General features: G+C 44.2%; 1 protein-coding gene across 1 annotated transcript in view; it reads right to left on the bottom strand.

Annotated features, from left to right (window-relative positions):
- Nucleotides 1–2: 2 nt before the first annotated feature.
- LOC102421612 (putative uncharacterized zinc finger protein 814) overlaps nt 3–20,074 on the bottom strand; it is a gene marked incomplete at its 3' end in the record, with an annotated part of 45,051 nt that continues 24,979 nt past the window's right edge. The window contains exons 4-6 of the mRNA XM_023764983.1: nt 16,285–16,735; nt 15,274–15,400; nt 3–1,504 (exon numbers count right to left, since the gene is read on the bottom strand). Coding sequence (XP_023620751.1) covers nt 3–1,504; nt 15,274–15,400; nt 16,285–16,735 — 2,080 coding nt within the window. The remainder of the gene's footprint in view (nt 1,505–15,273; nt 15,401–16,284; nt 16,736–20,074) is intronic.

Below are 20,074 nucleotides of genomic sequence, written 5' to 3'. Positions count from 1 at the left end.
GATTTCCCACATTCACTGCACTCATAAGGCCTTTCTCCAGTGTGAAGTCTCTGGTGATAGCGGAGGCCACTGCTACTGATAAAAGATTTCCCACATTCACTGCACTCATAAGGCCTTTCTCTAGTGTGAACTCTCTGGTGACTACGAAGGGAATAGAGCATGGAAAACGATTCTCCACATTCACTGCACTCGTAAGGCTTTTCTCCTGTATGAAATCTCCGATGATTACGAAGGCTATAAATTGTGGTAAAGGATTTGCCACATTCGCTGCACTCATAAGGTCTTTCTCCGGTGTGAACACTGCGATGGCGACGAAGATAATGGATCATGGTAAAAGATTTTCCACATTCGCTGCACTCGTAAGGCCTTTCTCCCGTGTGAATTATCTGATGACGACGAAGGCATCTAATCATGGTAAAAGTTTTCCCACATTCGCTGCACTCATAAGGCCTCTCTCCTGTGTGAAATCTCTGATGATAACGGAGGCTGCTACTACAGGTAAAAGATTTCCCACATTCACTGCACTCATAAGGCCTTTCTCCTCTGTGAAGTCTCTGATGATAACAAAGGCTAGTGCTACTGGTAAAAGATCTCCCACATTCACTGCACTTATACGGCTTTTCTCCGGTGTGAAATCTCTGATGATGACGAATACCAGTGCTGGTGGTAAAAGATTTCCCACATTCATGGCACTTATAAGGCCTTTCACCACTGTGAACTCTCAGATGAATACGAAGGGAATCGATCCTGCTAAAAGATTTCCCACATTCACTGCACTCATAGGGCCTTTCTCCAGTGTGAATTCTCTGATGATAAAGGAGACCAGTGCTACCGGTATAAGATTTCCCACATTCACTGCACTTAAAGGGCTTTTCTCCAGTGTGAAGTCTCTGATGATAAAAAAAGCTAGACAATCTGGTAAAATACTTTCCACATTCATGGCACACTAAACGCTGTCTTCTAGTACAAGCGCTCTTGTCTTGAACAAATGTGTGCTTGCGGCCAATTGCTCTCTTATATTCTTTCCTGGTGTAATAATTTTTTCTGCTTTGAAAAGTCATGGCAGACATCGATATTTCATTTGACTTATCCCCGGTCTGAGTAGCCTTTTGGTGATGTCCTGACCCCATAAGAATGTCCGGCCCAACCTCTCTGCAGGTAAAATGCTTCTGCGAGGCATTGAAATTGCTGCCCTCTGCAAGTGAGATCCTGTCCACACCACTGACGGAATGCTTCTCTCTCATATGTTGCTCCTGGTCCTGGTGAAATTTTGTACTGAAATAAAATCGTTTTGCGCATGCCCCGCACCTCAACGGTATCTGGCTGCGTTGTGTTCCCTGTAGGTCAATAATGTGGAAAATATTTTTCAAGACTGGCTCACAACCATCACAGGGGTGGCTCTTCTGGGAAGACAAGGCTACCTTGGGATTCCTTGCCTGTGACACTCTTACAGAAACCTTCTGCTCAGTCGGTGCCTCCACATTCTCTGCTCCACAGCAGCAACCTGAACAAAAGGAAACGCTGGTGAGGTACATGTTGACCTTATGAAAACAGAATATCTTCACCGCAAATGTTTATCTGTCATGATTAGGCATGATTTTATGATTTTCAAGACAAGTGAGACTCTGAGGGAAAGGCAGTTATATATTACTTGACCCCAAAGGTCAACCAATGGCGGAGACCTCACCAAGGGAGGGACAGGAGCATATGATAGGACACTAAGAACAGAAACAAGGTGCACTAGAAGAGAGGCAGGGTCCACTAATTGTTCCTTCTTTTTTTATAATATATTTTTATTGCTTTCAGATAGGAAGGGGGAGAAAGAGAGAGGGGAACATCAATGGTGGAAGAAAATCAACAATCGGCTGCATGCCCCTTACTGGGGATTGATCTTGTAACCCCGGCATGTGCCCTGACCAGGAATAAAATTGTGACCTCCTGGTTCATAGCTCGACGCTCAACAATTAAGCTACACCGGCTGGGCCACTAGCTGATTCGTCACAATGTCTTCTGTGGGAGATTTCATGCTGGTGATGTGAGTTTGTGTAGAATAACTTGAATGTGCTCAATCCCATAAAAAAAAACCATAGTATTAAAGCACATGATGTTCAAGGTCAATATAAGGACACATGCACACTCCAAGGTTCTGCAGGCATGGACCAAGGTTAGAAAGTAGTAAAGAGAGACCTGTGGGGTAAATGGTTGAGGTGCATCATTTAGAGAAGCGAAGATTATCCACGTGCTGGGAAACTGAGTAGAAATGATAAATATTGAAACTGAGTAGTTAGTTGGCAAGGTGTCAACAATAAGAAAGAACAAGTAGAATGGAGCAGGGAACTGGCAATGGTAACAAAATACTGATGAACAAAATTGGTTCCTAGTTAGGACTTAACAAAACCCTGGCATCAATTCCTCTCCAACAGCCCTTCACCCTGGCAAGACTGCTACTGGGTCCTCCCTGCCATAGATGGAGTCATGTTTCTTCTGTGATGCACAAATGATTCTTCCCTTGAAATCCCAGTTGAGCCATTACACGGGAAATAGATGATAAAAATCCTAAAAGAAAACCTAAAGAGTTGAATGGCCAGCACTGTGTATAACAAAGCACAAAAGTAACCACAGTAAAAACAAAAACAAACAAAAAAAACTATGTGAGTGACACCAGGAATATGGCAAGAAGAATTCATCTCCCTCCCAGTACAACAGTACAAGTAGAGAGCTATCCATCAACAAAGAAAACATAGCAGATGGTAATTAGCACCCAATAAAGACAAACAGCAATGCAGAAGAGAAAAAATGGGAGAAGTGCATAGAAAGGATGATTGGGAAAACTGGTTGAGCAAATATAGTTGAAGATGGCTACAGTCAAAAACAAGGGTTGGAGTTACCTCTATCAGCCACTGACGCTGGTGGCCTTTTCTATACAAATCGCTGGAAAATTTTGTTTTAAAAAAAACCACAAAAGTCCATGTAACATCTGTGAACTCCCCACAACACATCAAAGGACTCAGTTTGTTGGCATGAATTATAAAAGAAATATCTTTGGCCGCAACCTACTCAAGAAAAGAAACAAAAATCAGTATACCTAAGCAGTATTTTCCACCACAGACTCCAAGACCCTCAATTGTCATGGAAAAAAAATTGCTGCCAAATCCACTGTGGACTCACACATTGTTGTTATGACCTCAGTTCATAGGACATCAAGGAGGCAAGGCTGTTGAACCTGTTCTCAAGATCAAAACAACACCTCTCCCAGTGAACACCTTTGATTCCACATGCAGATAAATCTATTTCTCACGCCCAGAATTGTTCCCTAAGGCTGAAAGGAATAAAAGGGCAACTGCTTCATCAAATGTAGAGGCAGCAACACAGGTCTGAATCAAACACTAAAAACAAAGACACCACCATGACAACATAATAATTTTCCACTAATCAATACAAAACTAATGGAGATCTATGTACAGCTTGATGAGGAATCCATTTAAAATATTTACTTTTAAAAACAACCATGGGCTACAAGAAAACACAAATAGAACCAACATAATAAAGAAACCAACACAGAAGCAAAAGAATATCAGATAGACAGAAATCAAAAAAAAAAAAAAAAAAAAGAAAGAAACAAATGCTGGAGTTGACAAATTACAATGAGTGAAATGAAAAAATGGAATGAAGAGTATCAAAATCAGACATGAAAGAATACGTGATGTCAAAGACATGTCATTTAAAATAAATCCAGGTGGATAGAAAAGAAGAAAAATAAATGTAAAGAATACAGCAATGTAAATTAAGTAACACCTTTAAGAGAGCCGATATTGCATTATCGGAATCCTAGGAAATACTGGGGGATGGGAAGAGACAGAGAGAAAGAACAGGGAGGGAAAAAGAAAAAGGTGTAGAAAGTTTATTTTAAAAAACAAGCTGAAGATTGGCTCCCCAAATAAGAGATGTGAATAATCAAGTGCATGCACTCTCACAGGTCCCTGTATAGATCCAATGCAAACTGGACTTCACCAAGACACAGCATAATCAAAGTATCAGAAATCAAAGGCAAAGAGAATTGTGAAAGCACAAGGGAAACTCCTTGCATACCGGAAAACGACCGAATAAGGGTTTTAAGTAGACTTCACCCAATAAATCTTGCCGTCCAGGAGAAAATAAAATGATATATTCAAAATACTTCATAAAAAAACATTAATACGTTAGCCAGAAAACCTGTTCTTTAGAAAGAAGAAGAAATACTTACTCAGACAAACAAAACCTAAGGAAGTTCATCGCCACTCAACCTGACTTATTACAAATGCGAAAAGAAGTTCTTCAAGATGAAATGAAAGAATAGTAAATAGAAACACGAATACAGAGGCAACTGCTAATCTCACTGGTACAGTTGAGAATGCCATCCATTGGTGGAATATACATTATGTTATATGAAGACAAACAAGATATTGAAAGATATGGTAAAAGATATATGAAGGTGTATAAAGAGTGAACTCTCAAGAGATGATACCAAGGAAAAAATACAAAGAAAGCAGGTCCCAAATCCAAAAAGCTGAATGATACAGGCAAAGACACCTCACTCATTAATACTGACAATGTGCTGAAAAAAACTGAGAAATTGGAAAACTGGCGATGGTGGAAAATTCAATGAGGAAAGTGAAGAGCAAGAAGGAAGAAAGGAGAAAGGTAAAAAAGATCCTGATCATGAGGAAGATGATACCGGAGAAGAGGAATATGATGAAGAAGAGCAAGAAGAGGAAAATGACTACATTCATTCATACTTTGACACTGGAGATGATTTTCTGCAGACAGTGATGATAACATGGATGAAGTAACTATTGGCTATGAAATTTCCCCCAAAACATTCTATGATATAGCTTCTGAACAGTGGACAGACTTGTTGCCTTATTTTTGTTCCTGTTTTGTCGGACAATATTTGTTACCAAAAAATTCAAAACCATTTTGAGTTTATATACCAATATTTGTCTCTGACAATCTGACATTCCTTCTTAGGACCTCTATATCCTTCCTTAAATATACAAGTGAACATTTTATTTTTAGCATTATTTGGATTAGAATGTGTCTAATGAGTTTTTTTCATCTTTTAATGTCTTCATACTTGAAAAAATTATTCTTGTTTAACTGCTTGCTGATCTTTTATAAAAGTATTACTTGTCATCATTATGGATTTCTGTAACCTGAAAGTTGATTTAATACTACACATGCAACACTTTAAAAACAAAGAAACTTGCCGTGACCGGTTTGGCTCCGTGGATAGAGTGTCGGCCTGCGGACTGAAAGGTCCCAGGTTCGATTCCGGCCAAGGGCATGTACCTTGGTTGCGGGCACACCTCCAGTAGGGGGTGTGCAGGAGGCAGCTGATCCGTGTTTCTCTCTCATCGATGTTTCTAACTCTCTATCCCTCTCTCTTCCTCTCTGTGAAAAATCAATAAAATATATTTAAAATAAAATAAAATAAAAACAAAGAAACTTGAAAATAATTTTACTTTTACATGGTATGTTCTATGCTACTATATGATGACTACATAAAACTACCTGATCTCTTAAGATTGCATATGAGATTAGAAGTTGGTGACCAAAAATATACACAGGTGAAAATGCCAATCAGAGTTATGTAAATTGTGTAGCTTTCATTTCAGCCAGTACAAAGACTTGGGATAAATATTAAAAATACTTGAATTTGGGGCTAACTTCATACCAAACAATATGTGAGTTAATCACCATCTCTCTGTAATAAGTTTGATATTTTGAATAGCTGGCCTTATGAAAAATTAGACTGAGACATTTAAATTTTTACTTTGTAAAAGTGGGGGGTAAATTCTAGTCATATAAATCTCACTGCAGATGCATGTGTGAAACCTGTGAGATATAATGGCCTCTGGTGTATTTCAAAGGACTTCACAGCCATCTAATTGGTTTATGTAACAGTGCGGAATAAAACTCAGGTCACTTTAAAATTAAGATTAACCTTTTTCTTTTAATTAAAAACTAGCTCCCATGAATTTTTATATTGAGGGTTGGGGATAGAACACCTAAAAACCTTAGTCTCTAAAGACTCACAAATGCCAAAGATTTCGAAGGGAAGTCATATTAGGTATTTCAAAAATAACTTACTAATATTATCTACCAAAAGAAAGAAATATCACCTATTATCCTCTAAACTGAGAATCAGAGTCCTAGCCTCTATTTCTACCGTTACTGTTAAACACAACCTTGAAACTGAGCTAGGTTTTCTGTAAACAACTTCCTACAAAAACTGCTCAAGGACCAACCAAAATTTACTGTATGTACTCATTCTCTTAACATCTAGAAATAATCGTTCCTTCATTTAAATTTGTCTGGCTCTCTAAAAAATTGTTAGCTTGTAAAATGATTGAAAACACTGTTTTGAGAAACAAACATGTTTTCCTCACAAAATAGATTGTAATCTGATTCTCCCATCTTTTATTCTGATGGGGAAAATTTATATTGTGCCATTTTATAAAATGGCTTTATCAGGAAAAACATCACTGTCAATTGTAATACTTCCTCAGTTAATCCAAGACGGGTGAGAGGATCATTGTCAGTGCTTATGTTGTTCATATGTGAATTATTCCTTCTTTAAAGGAACTTACAAAAAATTTTAAAGATTCTAAATGGGAAACATGAATAAATCTACGTAAAAGCAGCAATCAACTGTACTTATGAATAGAAACCTCACTGAAAGTTTCAGTTGCAATGGGTAAAGTCATTTAGGATTGACAATTAATATCGGTGTTTTATTCTGTCACTTCCTTAGAAACTTAACCTAATATCTACACTAATAAAAGACAAACATGTAAATTGACTGCACCTTTTCGATGCCTTAAGCCACGCCCACCAGCCAATCAGAGCGACTATATGCAAATTAACACAACCAAGATGGCGGCCGGCAGCCACGGAGCTGGAGTGAGCAGGAGGCTTGGGTTGCCCCTGGCGATGGAGGAAACCAAGCTTCCCACCCGCCCTGGCCAGCTCTGAGCTTCACTCAAAGCTACAAAGTTTCAATTATAGAAGGTAAATCCCAGAATTAAAAAAAAAAAAGTAAAAAAGGAGAGGCTGGGAGCTTCCGTCACCAGGGGGCTTGGCCAGCCTGAAAACGGCCCTCAGCCCCTGACCCTGGCTGGCCAGGCACCCCGGTGGGGACCCTCACCCTGAAGGGGGTGTGACCAGCTGCAAACACCCATAAGCCCCTCACCCAGGCTGGCCAGGCACCCCAGCAGGACCCCCACCCTGATCCAGGACACTCTTCAGGGCAAACCAGGCAGCCCCCACCGTGCACCAGGCCTCTACCCTATATAATAAAAGTGTAATATGCAAACTGACCCTAACAGCAGAACAACTGAGAATGAGTGGTCACTATGATACACACTGACCACCAGGGGGCAGATGCTCAATGCAGGAGCTGTCCCCTGGTGGTCAGTGCGCTCCCACAGGGGGAGCTCTGCTCAGCCACAAGCCAGGCAGATGGCTGCCAGCACAGTGGTGGTGGCGGGAGCCTCTCTCGCCTCCTCAGCAGCACAAGGATGTCCAACTGCAGCTTAGGTCTGCTCCCTACTGGTAAGTGGACATCCCCCAAGGGCTGCCGGGCTGCCAGAGGGATGTCTGACTGCCAGCTGGGGCCCGATCCCCCCAGGGAGCGGGCCTAAGCCAGCAGGTGGACATCCTCTGAGGGGTCCCAGACTGCAAGAGGGCATAGGCCAGGCTGAGGGACCCCCGAGTGCACAAATTTTTGTGCACCGGACCTCTAGTCTATAATAATAAAAGGGTAATATGCTAATTAGACCAGACGTCTTCCGGATGTCATTCTGGACGTCCTTCCTGACAGCCTGGGCTGGAAGGAAGCCAGCCTGGGTCCTGGGTGCCTGCGGGAGGCCCAATGGAAGCTGGCCTGGGTCCCCGGTGCCTGCCCGCAGCGGGAGGAGGAAAGCCTGGGTCCCAGGTGCCTGAGGGAAGCCAGTGCCAGCAGCCCGGGTCCCAAGGGGAAGCAAGTGCCAGCAGCTGGGGGAAGGAAGGCCTACTTTTGCACGAATTCTTGTCAAGCTCACATGAAACATTCTCTACATTAGGTGAAAAAATAAGTCTCAAACTTTGAGAAGAAATCATGTTAAGTATCACAATGTAGGAAAGCAAAAATCAATTGTAGTTTCAAGAAAGCTGGAAAATTCACAAATATGTGAAACTAACACACTCCTAAACAATCAGTGGATCAAAGACAAAAAAATAAATAAAAAACACAAAGAGAACTCAAAATTAGATGAAGGTAAAGGAAACAGAAACACAATCTACCAAAACTTGTGTATAAAATGCATGAAATGGAATTCTAAGAGGAAATTTTATAGAGATAAATGCCTACATTAAGAAAAAAAGATCTCATATGAACAATCTCTAATATTGTACCTCAGAAAACTAAAGAAACCCAAAGCTAACAAAGAAAAAAAAAAAAGGAGAACCAAGATGGCGGCATAAGGTACAGACCTGTGCGTGCTGCCTCCCACAACAACACTGAAACTACCAACTATAAGACAAAACAGCTATCATTCAGAATCATGGGAAAGCTGGCCCAGTGGAAGCTCTACAACTGGAAGGAAAGAAAGAAGCGCATTGAGACTGAGTAGGATATGCAGAGGCGCCAAGAACAGAGGTACAAAGTTGCACGCCAGGCACGCTGCAGCTGGATGCGTGGTTTTTTTCAATCGGAAGGGGTTACAACCTCTCGAATCCACTGAGCTTGTTTAGGGCGGGATTCTGAGGTCCCAGACCCCTACGGGGAGAGGCGGGACGGCCTTGCAGCGGGTTGGAGAGCTAGAGTGGCTTTCTCGCAGAGCTGCTCGCCGGCACTCAGGGACACAGAGACCCAGAGTCGTGAAGAGGTGAGGAGTCTCGGAGACGCCATTGCTGTTTGCTCCACCCTGGTGACTCCCTGAGATCCCATCCTACTCAATTTACATCCACGCCCAAGCTGTGCCAGTGGCACAAAAGGAACCACCTGTGCTTTTGCAGCCTAACCCAACAAACTGCAAATTTGAACTCCTCGCATCCATAAGGGACACACTCAAGAAGCAGAATCAGGTTCGGAGGAAGCCGGAGCCGGACCCAGCTGTGCCAGCAAACGCACAAGCAGGTCCACCAGATCCAGTCTCACATGGGACGCCGGGAGACGGCAGACAAGCAGTCTGTGCACTTAGTAGAAAACGAAATCCAAGCAAGCACACCAGATATTCAGCCAGCAAGAACACCTGGAGATTTTGTCCAGCAAGGAGCCTCCCAACAAAAGACAGAATGCCAAACTTCGTGTTGACCAGTTAAAGTATGATGTCCAGCACCTGCAGACGGCTCTCAGAAACTTCCAGCATCGGCATATGCAAGGGAGCAGCAGGAGAGACAGCGAGAAGAGCTTCTGTCTCGCACCTTCACCCCCAACGTGGGATGCGGCGCCCCCTGCGAGGCTGCGACGCCCCCTGCGAGGCTGCGTGAGGCTGCGACGCCCCTGCGAGGCCACGACGGCCCCTTCGAGGCTGTGACCGAGGGTCCCTGCGAGGCTGCGACAGCCCCTGGGAAGCCGGCGGAACCACGCGAGCCGCCCAGATGGCTTCATCGACGGCCTGCGAACCAGTGCGCAGCCCCACACACAACTATCACCCAAAGGGCGAGAGGGGCGAGAGCAGGTGTAGTGTTGCTTTCTCCTCACTTTTGGTAGCGAAATCCTCATTTTAAACGTAAGAGGACACATTATTTTAAAAAGCCGTTACGTGTCTCCGTACCCTTTCTGAGGAGAGCGTGAGCAAGTTGTGAGAGACCTTTCCGAACACAGGGACACGCTGCGGATGGAAATAGCTACATTTTCCATGCATTACTTATGGAAACAAACAAGACGATGGTGAAGATGTGGGGTGGGGCAGGAACCGGGTGGAGGGAAGCAATGGGGGGAGAGAAGGGGAAACACCTGTAATACTCTCAACAACTAAGGTTTTAAAAAAGAGACAAAAAAAAAGGTTTCAACATAAAAAAAAAAAAAGACTAAAATAAATTTAAAAAGAAATAAAAAGATTACAACTCAGCCCTGGCCAGTGCGGCTGAGTTGGTTGGATGTTATCCCATGCACCAAAAGGCTGCCTGTTTCATTCTTGGTCAGGGCAAATGCAGGGTTTGCAGGTTCCATCCCTGGTCGGGGCATACAGGAGGCAGGCAATCAATGTTTTACTCTCACTTCCATGTTTCTCACTATCCCTCTCACTATTTTTGTAAAAGTCAATTTCAAAATCTTAACAACCAAAAAAGAGCATAGTTCAAATTCGCTGGAAGCTTTTATTTAAAAAAGAAAAGAAAAAAAAGATATTACACCTGAGACTACGAACACAGAAAAATGCCAAGAGCCCACTATGAACTTCTGAAATTAATAAACAAATTCAGAGCCCTAGCCAGGTGGCTCGGTCAGTGAAAGAGTGGTCCCAATACCTGAGGTTGTAGGTTTGATCTCCCTTCAGGACACATGCAGAGGGGCAGTCAATGAATGCATAGATCAGTGGAACAGCAGGTCAATGTTTCCCTATTTCTGTCTATCTCTGTCTTCCTTCCTTTCTCTAAAATTAATAAAAAGTTTAAAGAAAAAATAAATTTGGAAAGGTTACATGATGTAAAAATCAACACATAAACATCAGTTTCATTTCTACACATTGATAATAAATTCTTTGATAGAGAAATGAAGAAAGTAGTTAATTTTGCAATAGAATTGCCCTAACTGGTTTGGCTCAGTGGATAGAGCGTCGGCCTGCGGACTGAAAGGTCCCAGGTTCGATTCCAGTCAAGGGCATGTACCTTGGTTGCGGGCACATCCCCAGTAGGAGGTGTGCATGAAGCAGCTGATCGGTGTTTCTCTCTCATCGATGTTTCTAACTCTCTATCCCTCTTTCTTCCTCTCTGTAAAAAATCAAAAAAAAAAAAAAAGTTTGCAATAGAATTAATAATATAATAATCGGGAATAAATTCCACCAAAATGGTGAAAGGTCTGTACATCAAACACAAGACAGTGATGAAAAAATGGAAGAAAACACAAACAAATGGAAAGACATCTGTGCTTTAGGATTTGAAATGTAATATCCTTATAATATCTATCCTACCCAAAGCAATTTACATATTAAATGTAATCCCGATAATAATTCCAATGGTATTTTACAAAGAAATGAAAACAGAATCTTGAAATGTATGGAACCAAAACACCTGGAAGAGCAAAAGCAAACTTGAGCAAGAACTAACCTGGTGGCATCAAACTTCCTGACTTCAATCTATTACAAAGCCAAAGCAACCAGTGTGTTACTGCAATAAACACAGAAACACAGACCAATAGAACAGAACAGGAGACCGAAATAAACCCAGACACATACAATCAAGTATCCTTTGACAAAAACCACAAGATACACAAGAAAGAAAAGATAGTTTCTTCAATGAATAGTGCTGGTAAAAATGCATATTCACAGGCAAAACAACAAAACTGGACACCACTGATAAAAATGAACTCAAACTGAATCAAATAATTAAATGACAATCCCAAAACTTAAAAATACTCAAGACAAGTTAGAGAAAAAGCTATGGACGTTAGCTTTGGACATGATTTTCTGGATGTGACACCAACCACCAGGCAAAAAGGCAAAACTAAACTGTCTGGACAACAACAAATGAAAAGGGGTCTTCACATCACAACAGCAATTAACAAAATGAAATTAAAAGGCAGTCTACAGGATGGGAGAAAATACTTGCAAATCATATGAACGTACTGCTTGGAGATATTGTGGATTCAGTTCAGATATCCACAATAAAGCGAATATCGAGATACAGAGAAAGTTACAAAAATATTTGGAGTTTCTATCTATACTAATAAAAGGGTAATATGCTAATTAGACTGGGTTGACGGGACATCTTTCAGGCATCTGATTTCCTTTCGGACAAAGCCATGGTGGCTGGGGCCGAGGCAGAGGCGGTTAGGGGCAACCAGGCCAGTAGGGGAGCAGTTAGGCCGGCAGGGGAGCAGTTAGGGGGCAGCCAGGCTGGCAAGGGTCAGTTAGCAGACAACCAGGCCAGCAGAAGGGCAGTCAGGAGATGACCAGACTGGCAGTGGGCAGTTAGGGAGTGGCCGGGCCAGCAGGGCTCAGTTAAGGGGCGGCCAGGCTGGCAGGGGTCAGTTAGGGAATGACCAGGCAGGCAGGGACCAGTTAGGGGGCAATTAGGCAGACTGGCAGTGGGCAGTTAGGGAGTGGCCGGGCCAGCAGGGCTCAGTTAAGGGGCGGCCAGGCTGGCAGGGGTCAGTTAGGGAATGACCAGGCAGGCAGGGACCAGTTAGGGGGCAATTAGGCCGGCAAGCAGTGGCAGTTAGGGGTGATCAGGCAGGCAGATAGAGTGTTTAAGGACGATCAGGCCGGCCGGCAGGGGGACAGTGAGGGGGCAGCCAGGCCAGCACGGAGGCAGTTAGGGGGCGGCCAGGCCAGCAGGGGGGCAGTTAGGGGACGACAAGGCTGGCAGAGGACCAGTTAGGGGGCGATTAGGCCAGCAAGCAGATGCAGTTAGGGGCAATCAGGCAGGCAGGTAGAATGGTTACGGGCGATCAGGCAGGCTGGCAGGGGGGCAGTTAGGGGGCGACCAGGTGGCAGGGGGGAGCAGTAAGGGAGCAACAAGCCTGGCAGGGGTCAGTTAAGGGGTGGCTAGGCGAGGAAAAGCATAGTTAGGGGGCAGCCAAGCCAGGCAAGGGACAGTTAGGGGGTGACCAGGCCGGCAGGGGGGCAGTTAGGAGGTAACCAGACCAGCAGTGGGCAGTTAGGAGGCGACCAGGCACGAAGCAGTCAGGGGTGGCAGGGGGGCAGTGAACAGGTGACCAGGCGGTGGGGGGCAGTTAGAGGCAATGAGGTCGGTAAGCAGAGGCAATTAGGGGCAATCAGTCAGGCCAGCAGGGGAGCAGTTAAGAGTGATCACGCCGGCAAGCAGAGGTGGTTAAGGGCGATCAGGCAGGCAGGCAGTCAGGCAAGCGGTTAGGAGCCAGCGGTCCTGGATTGTGAGAGGGATGTCCAACTGCCAGTTTAGAGCCCATCCCTGCAGGTCCCCCGAGGGGTCCCTGATTGGAGAGGTTTCAGGCCGGGCTGAGGGACCCCCGCTCACCACCACAGTACACAAATTTCATGCACCGGGCCTCTAGTCTATAAATACAAAAGCCTAAGTGACTATTACAACTGAATGACCTGAACCACTGGACTGAACAGTCGACCAGTCGCTGTGACGTGTACTGACCACCAGGGGGCATAAGCTCAACACAGGACCTGCCCCATGGTGGTCAGTGTGCTCCCACAGTAAAACTCCCTGGCCATGTGGCTCAGTGGATAGAGTGTCAGCCTGTGGACACCCCCCTGCTGGCATGGTCGATCCCTAACTGCTCCCCTGCCAGCCTGCCTAATCTCCCCTAACCACTTTACCTGCCTGCCTGATCACCCCCTAACTGTGGGTCCCGGGTTCAATTCCAGCACATGCCTGGGTTGCGGGCTCGATTCCCAGTGAGGGGCATGCGGGAGGTGGACGATCAGTAATTCCCTCTCATCATTGATGTTTCTACCTCTCTCTCCCTCTCCCTTCCTCTCTAAAATCAATAAAAACATATTTTTTAAAAAAACACAAAAAACTCCCTCGGCCAGCAAACCCCTGCAGTCCCTCCCCTGACCGGCCATCAGCTGATTGGGGGGACCCCACCCGAGCACGAATTCGTGTACCAGGCCTCTAATTAAATAATAAAGATATGTTTACACTGTACTGCAGGCTAATAAAAACAGAAATACTGTGTGAAAAATACTTTATCAGTACAGAGTGACAAGCTCAGGGAAATTCAGAGACCTAAAGTGACCACAAAGGAAGTTTTGAAATTAAAACTTTCTAACTAAAAGCAGTTAATGACAGGTAGACATGTCCTCAGCTGGAATATTCAACGACAAAAGTCAATCCTTACCTTAACTGAGCCTGTCTATCATCTTCTGCATCTATGATAACATCCCTTTGGAAAGTCAGAAGAGTAACATCCCTTTTTTGGGATTCTTCAGGGCACAACCAACTGCACCACAGCAAAGACTACAAATACTCTCATTGCTAATTTCCATCATATTAATATTGATTATTAGCTATCCTGTCCCCAACTATGTAAAAGATTTATCATTTTACTTTTTATCCAATTCCAGAAGTAGCCCCGCTTTGCTCTCTTCTGCCTCCTTAATCTATCACCAATGAATTTCATGTAACCCAGCTATGCCTGCTCTTTTGATTGTAATGTATCAAATAAGGTGCAAAACTACCATTCTCTGGAGCATTATATCAATGCATTGAGATTTTGCTTCCTAGCAACTGTTGAAAGTTCGGACCAAATAAACTCACAAAAATTATTTACAGGTTTGAATACATCTCACACTGGTAAACAGCATCTGAGCTTACTGGAAAAATGGCCACACTAAACCTCCTAAATGCAGGATTGCCAAAAACGTTAAATTTGTAAAACCAGAAATCCTACACAGCCTGGCTCTGGTGGTTCAGAGGACTGAGTGTCGTCCCACGGACCAAGATGTCCCAGGTTCGATTCCCAGGCAGGGCAAATGCCTGGGTTGCTGGCTCCATCCCCAGTAGAGGGTGTGCAGGAGGCAGCCAATCAATGATTTTCTCAAATTACTGGTGTTTCTCTCTCTCTCTCTCTCTCTCCCTCTCCCATCTTCTCTGAAATCAATAAGAATATATTCAAAACAGAACAAAACAAAAAACCCTCAAAATACCTGCAAAGCACAACCAAGCACATGCAAAGAGACAAGTCAGTAGCTGTATGTAATAAAAAATTAATATATAAAATATAGAAGTTATTCAACGGAAACATTAGCCAAAAAAATATGGTTAAAAAACAGGCTAAGGATATAGAGGCAATTTCCCCCAAAATATGTACAGCTGACCAACAGGAATATAAAGAATGCTTTTCCTCACTACTCCAGGTGGAATCCATTAGGCTCCCTGCCACAATACCAACCACAAATCCCTGCCTAGGAGTTCAGTACAGGAGGTGTTGGGATTGCAGAAAAATTAAAGGCCAAAGCAAACAAACCAGACCTACCAAGATCAGCAAGGGCCCCAAAAACTGAAAGTCAAGCAGTGAGGACAGAGCACATTCTGGGAAAAGGAGCATGAGGATATGTTAAGCCAAGTGCAGTTCACTGGTGAGAGTGAGGGTCTTACCCAGGGAGGATACAAGTTCAAAGTTCTCCAGCATCACATTCAGGTACAGCTGCCTCTGATCCTCATCAAGGAGGCTCCATTCCTCCCTGGAGAAGTACAGGGCAATGTCCTCAAAGGTCACGCCAACCTGTCAGAATGGAGACAAATGATTATTCAGAATTTTTTTTTTTTTTTGCATGTTCGTTGTAATTCCAGTTTGGTCCTGGGAGTGTGTCTGTGTAGCATCACTTACTCTGCAGCCATTTTTAAACTCCTAAAATTGAGAATACTGAAACCAAAGCTGTCTTTCTGACAACCTGCACTCTTACTCCTTACACATCTTCCCCGCCCTCAACCTTCTTCAGGGCTCCCCAGTTTAGTGTGGACACCAGGCCCTAAGGCCAGTGCAGGCTGCTCTCTCATCACAGGCTCATTAGTCACTGTTACTGCCCTCAGCCAGAGCAGAGGGTTTGGGGCCTGGGAGTGCATGCATCTCAGCTCTGGGCCTTGCCTGCAGGAACCCAGCCTTCCTGCCAAGCAACACCACCCCAGTCTCCCAGACCAAGCCTCCCAGACAAAGCCGAACCCGGGCTTATGCTTCACCCTTAAGTCTCCACACCAGGTCCCGGGGACCATCAGCTCACACTTCCTCCAGATGTGCACACCGCTGGGTAATGTCTACCTCCTTCATATCTTCAGATCCCAGGTTCATTCCCTCAGCTCTGCCCCCTTCCTGCTCCAATGCCACTGGATCTCGCTGGACTCACCCATGAACTTGGCATATGGCGTGTAGAGAGCTTGTAGTCCAGCCGGATCCAGGACCACCCCAGGCCCCTGATGGACCCCAAGTCACCCCCGTCCTCTCTGCCCTGCACTTGCTGTGTCCTCAGAAGCCACAACACTCCTCTCTCCCCTCCACCTTCCTCACGGTCCTCCACGCGGGACTGAGCTGCAGGACGGGACAGGCGCCCGCACCCGGGCTGTCCTGCTCGGTGGGAGGACGCGGTGGGGGCCCGGGGGACGCGCACTCACCTCAGCCCCGCGCCCCCGGGCGGGCGCCGCCATCGGACTTTGTGTGCGGAGCCGGGCGGGAGCGGCGGGAGCAGAGGCCGCGGCGGGAAGGGCGGTCCCTTTCCGGGCCCTGGAGCGGGTCACCCGGGCGGGGACACCGCATTTCGTACCCGCGCGTGTGCTGTGAGCGCCACGACTCCCGCGCCTTCTCCCTCGGGCCATCTCCACCAGGACCCAGCGATCTGCAGCCTCCAAAGGTGCAGCAGAGCCGGTCTGGGAAGAGCCAACAGGCCCGCTGCGGGGATGCCGGAAGTCCCGCCCCTTGGAATTCAGCTTCGCTGGAAAGACCTTCAATTGGCTAAGCTGTTGGTATTCCACACATGGTGTTCTGGGTAATGTAGTCATTGAGTCCAAGTAAGTGATCAGCGTTTTTTTTTTTTTTACTTTTTCTTGTTTTTTCCCCTCATCACTCCTGTAGAAAACACGGAGATCGCCACTGGAGGGGCTATGAAATGTCACGTCCTCATGAAAGAGACATCTTGAAAATGGCTACAGAAAGCTGTCATCTCTTCCTGGTGAAGGGACTTAAGTCCATGTTGGTGAAGAGAGATTATCTGTCCTGGCCATTGTCACTGAATGGTTTAGCTTGGACTAAACCACTAGGAGGTCATGGTTTAATTAGCTGTCGGGGACATGCCCATTTCAGGCTGATCCCCAGTAGGGGGCGTGCAGGAGTCAGGGGATCAATGATTCTCTCCCATCATTGATGTTTCTCTGTCTCTCCCTTCTCCTTTCCTCTCTCTGAAATCAATTTTTAAAAAATATATATTTCATTGATTTTTTACAGAGAGGAAGGGAGAAGGATAAAGAATTAGAAACATCGATGAGACAGATGAAATCAATTTTTTAAAAATATATTTTATTTATTTTTTACAGAGAGGAAGGGAGAGGGATAGAGAGCTAGAAACATCGATGAGAGAGAAACTGATCAGCTGCCTCCTGCACACCCCCTCCTGAGGATGTGCCCACAACCAAGGTATCGAACCTGGGACCCTTCAGTCCGCAGGCCGACGCTCTATCCACTGAGCCAAACTGGCTAGGGCTGAAATCAATTTTTAAAAAAAATATATTTTATTGATTTTTTACAGAGCGGAAGGGAGAGGGATAGTTAGAAACATCGATGAGAGAGAAGCATCGATCAGCTGCCTCCTGCACATCTCCCACTGGGGATGTGCCTGCAACCAAGGTACATGCCCTTGACCGGAATCGAACCCGGGATCTTTCAGTCCGCAGGCCGACGATCTATCCACTGAGCCAAACCGGTTTCGGCTGATATCAATTTTTTAAAAACCTTATTTAAAAGCATGCACACATTATCTGTGATCCAAATATAGCAGTCATAATTAAAGAGACATGCCTGCATTAAAGAGTCTGAAAAATTTTATCACATAGATGACCTACTTACACCATAGTATATGTATTTGACAAATATAACACAAGAATGTAGGCCCAGCCTTTGAAATAGAAAAGATGCAACTCTCTTGTTTCATTATAATGTTAACGTCAATTAAAACAAATAAACTTTGGAAAAAGTGGGAGAGTTTGTGAACACAAAGGGCCACATATTAAACCTGACAGGCTCCGTGGAGGCCTGAGTGGCAGCCCTACCAACTCAGAGACCTAAGGTGACCACACAGGAGGGTCAGAAATGAAAACTTTCTAACTAAAAGCAATTCATAGGGATAGTCACATCTTTGAGTAGTATTTTTCCCTAACAAACTTCAATCTTTATCTTAACTGGGCCTATCTCTAACCTATTTACATCTTGGATAATGAACCTGATAACTTGCTTTTGGAATAACAAATCATTTCCTCCCACCTCCCCCCATCTCCTCAAAGCACAATCACTGCAATAGTTTCCCCCATTGTTATCATGTTAATTGCTGACTGTTAACTATCCTGTGCCTGCTAGGGCAGTGATGGCGAACCTTTTGAGCTCGGCGTGTCAGCATTTTGAAAAACCCTAACTTAACTCTGGTGCCGTGTCACATATAGAATTTTTTTTGATATTTGCAACCATAGTAAAAAGATTTATATTTTTGATATTTATTTTATATATTTAAATGCCATTTAACAAAGAAAAATCAACCAAAAAAGTGAGTTCGCCATCACTGTGCTAGGGGCAAAAACATAATATTGGGGACTAGCTATGGTTACAGGAAATATTAATCATCCCGTGTTAACTGAGATTGCCTCTTTCTGGTTACAGAAAGGACTTTCTAGCCTTGCTAGGAGTTTTACACACCCTGGGCCTGGGAGTCTTTCTAGCCTGGCTGGGAGTTAGAAAGAGGTCCATTCCCATGAGTCATTCTTGGACCTGGGAGTCCCACTTAGAAAGTGGTCCATTCCCATTCAAGAACTGCCTATTATCATGGAAAGATTAACAACCTTGTTGCCCAAACAATGGGGTCGCACCGGACCCCGCATTGCCTACTTCACCATGCTTGTACTCTCTACTTATATTATCTTGTTTTTGAAAAAATATATTTTTATTGATTTCAGAGAGGAAGGTATTGATTTTAGAGGGAGAAAGAAACGTCAATGATGAGAGAGAATCATCGATTGCTGCCCCCTGCACACCCCACACTGGGGATCCGGTAATTCCCTCATGTGTGCCCTGAGAGGAAATTGAATCCTGAGCCATGCCTGCCAGGCATCCTTATGTGACCTTTGTCCTACCCCATGTAAGCAGCTGGCATATGTGGGTGGCAGAGCAGATTTTTGTGGATGACCTGCTGCCCTCCTATATTGCCAGCAGTATTGGCATAAATATTCATGTATGTTTCAACCCTGTTTCTGCTTAATAGGCTCAAATAGTGATAGGCTGACCAGACCAATTGGTTTTCCAGTTTCATACCCACCTATGGAAAAGAAGCATGTGTATCATTTTAATTTTTGCCCAATCCTAGAGGTCACTCCTCCCTTGCTTTCTACCGCCTCCCTAATCTACCAACCATGTATTTCACGTAACCCAGTTATGCCTCCACTTTTGGTTACAATGTTTAAAATAAGTGCAAAATTGCCATTTTCCAGAGCATTTTACCATACCATTAGTATTTATCTTTCCGGCAACTGTCATCAGTTGGATCAAATAATTTCCAAAAAAATTCTTACATGTTTGGAAGTTTGTTACATTGACAAATTGAATTCTGACCAAGTTATTGGTGTGGTTTTTTTATGTGAAAATGCTATTATAATTACCATACTAACAGAGAATTTGCCCTTTACAGACATATTTAAGATGTAAGGTGAGCCCTAACCGGTTTGGGTCAGTGGATAGAGTGTCGGCCTGCGGACTCAAGGGTCCCAGGTTTGATTCCAGTCAAGGGCATGTACCTTGGTTGTAGGCACATCCCCAGTGGGAAGTGTGCAGGAGGCAGCTGATCGATGTTTCTCTCTCATGGATGTTTCTAACTCTCTATCCCTTTCCCTTCCTCTCTGTAAAAAACCAATAAAATATATTTTTTAAAAAAGATGTAAGGTGAGATGATGTTTTAGACATTCTCAATGTCATGACATATTGATATTTAGAGTAAATAAAGTACATATTCATAATGAAAGCTGACCTGTGTATAGCTCAGAAACTTGTTAAAATCACGAGATATTATAAATAACAAGTAATTATGTGTATGCATATGTGCAATAAATATTGAAACTCAAAAATTCTGTAAGAAGCTTTTTCTACGTAAAATATCAGAGCAAAAAAAAAATTTTTTTTCCAGAGCAAATATCAGTGAAATATGTTAGCGTT

The sequence above is a fragment of the Myotis lucifugus genome, unplaced genomic scaffold (genome assembly GCF_000147115.1).
Source record: "Myotis lucifugus unplaced genomic scaffold, Myoluc2.0 scaffold_365, whole genome shotgun sequence".
Classification (NCBI taxonomy): domain Eukaryota; kingdom Metazoa; phylum Chordata; class Mammalia; order Chiroptera; family Vespertilionidae; genus Myotis; species Myotis lucifugus.
The sequence above is the reverse complement of the archived record's forward strand: the minus strand, read 5'-3'. Positions and strand labels throughout refer to the sequence as shown.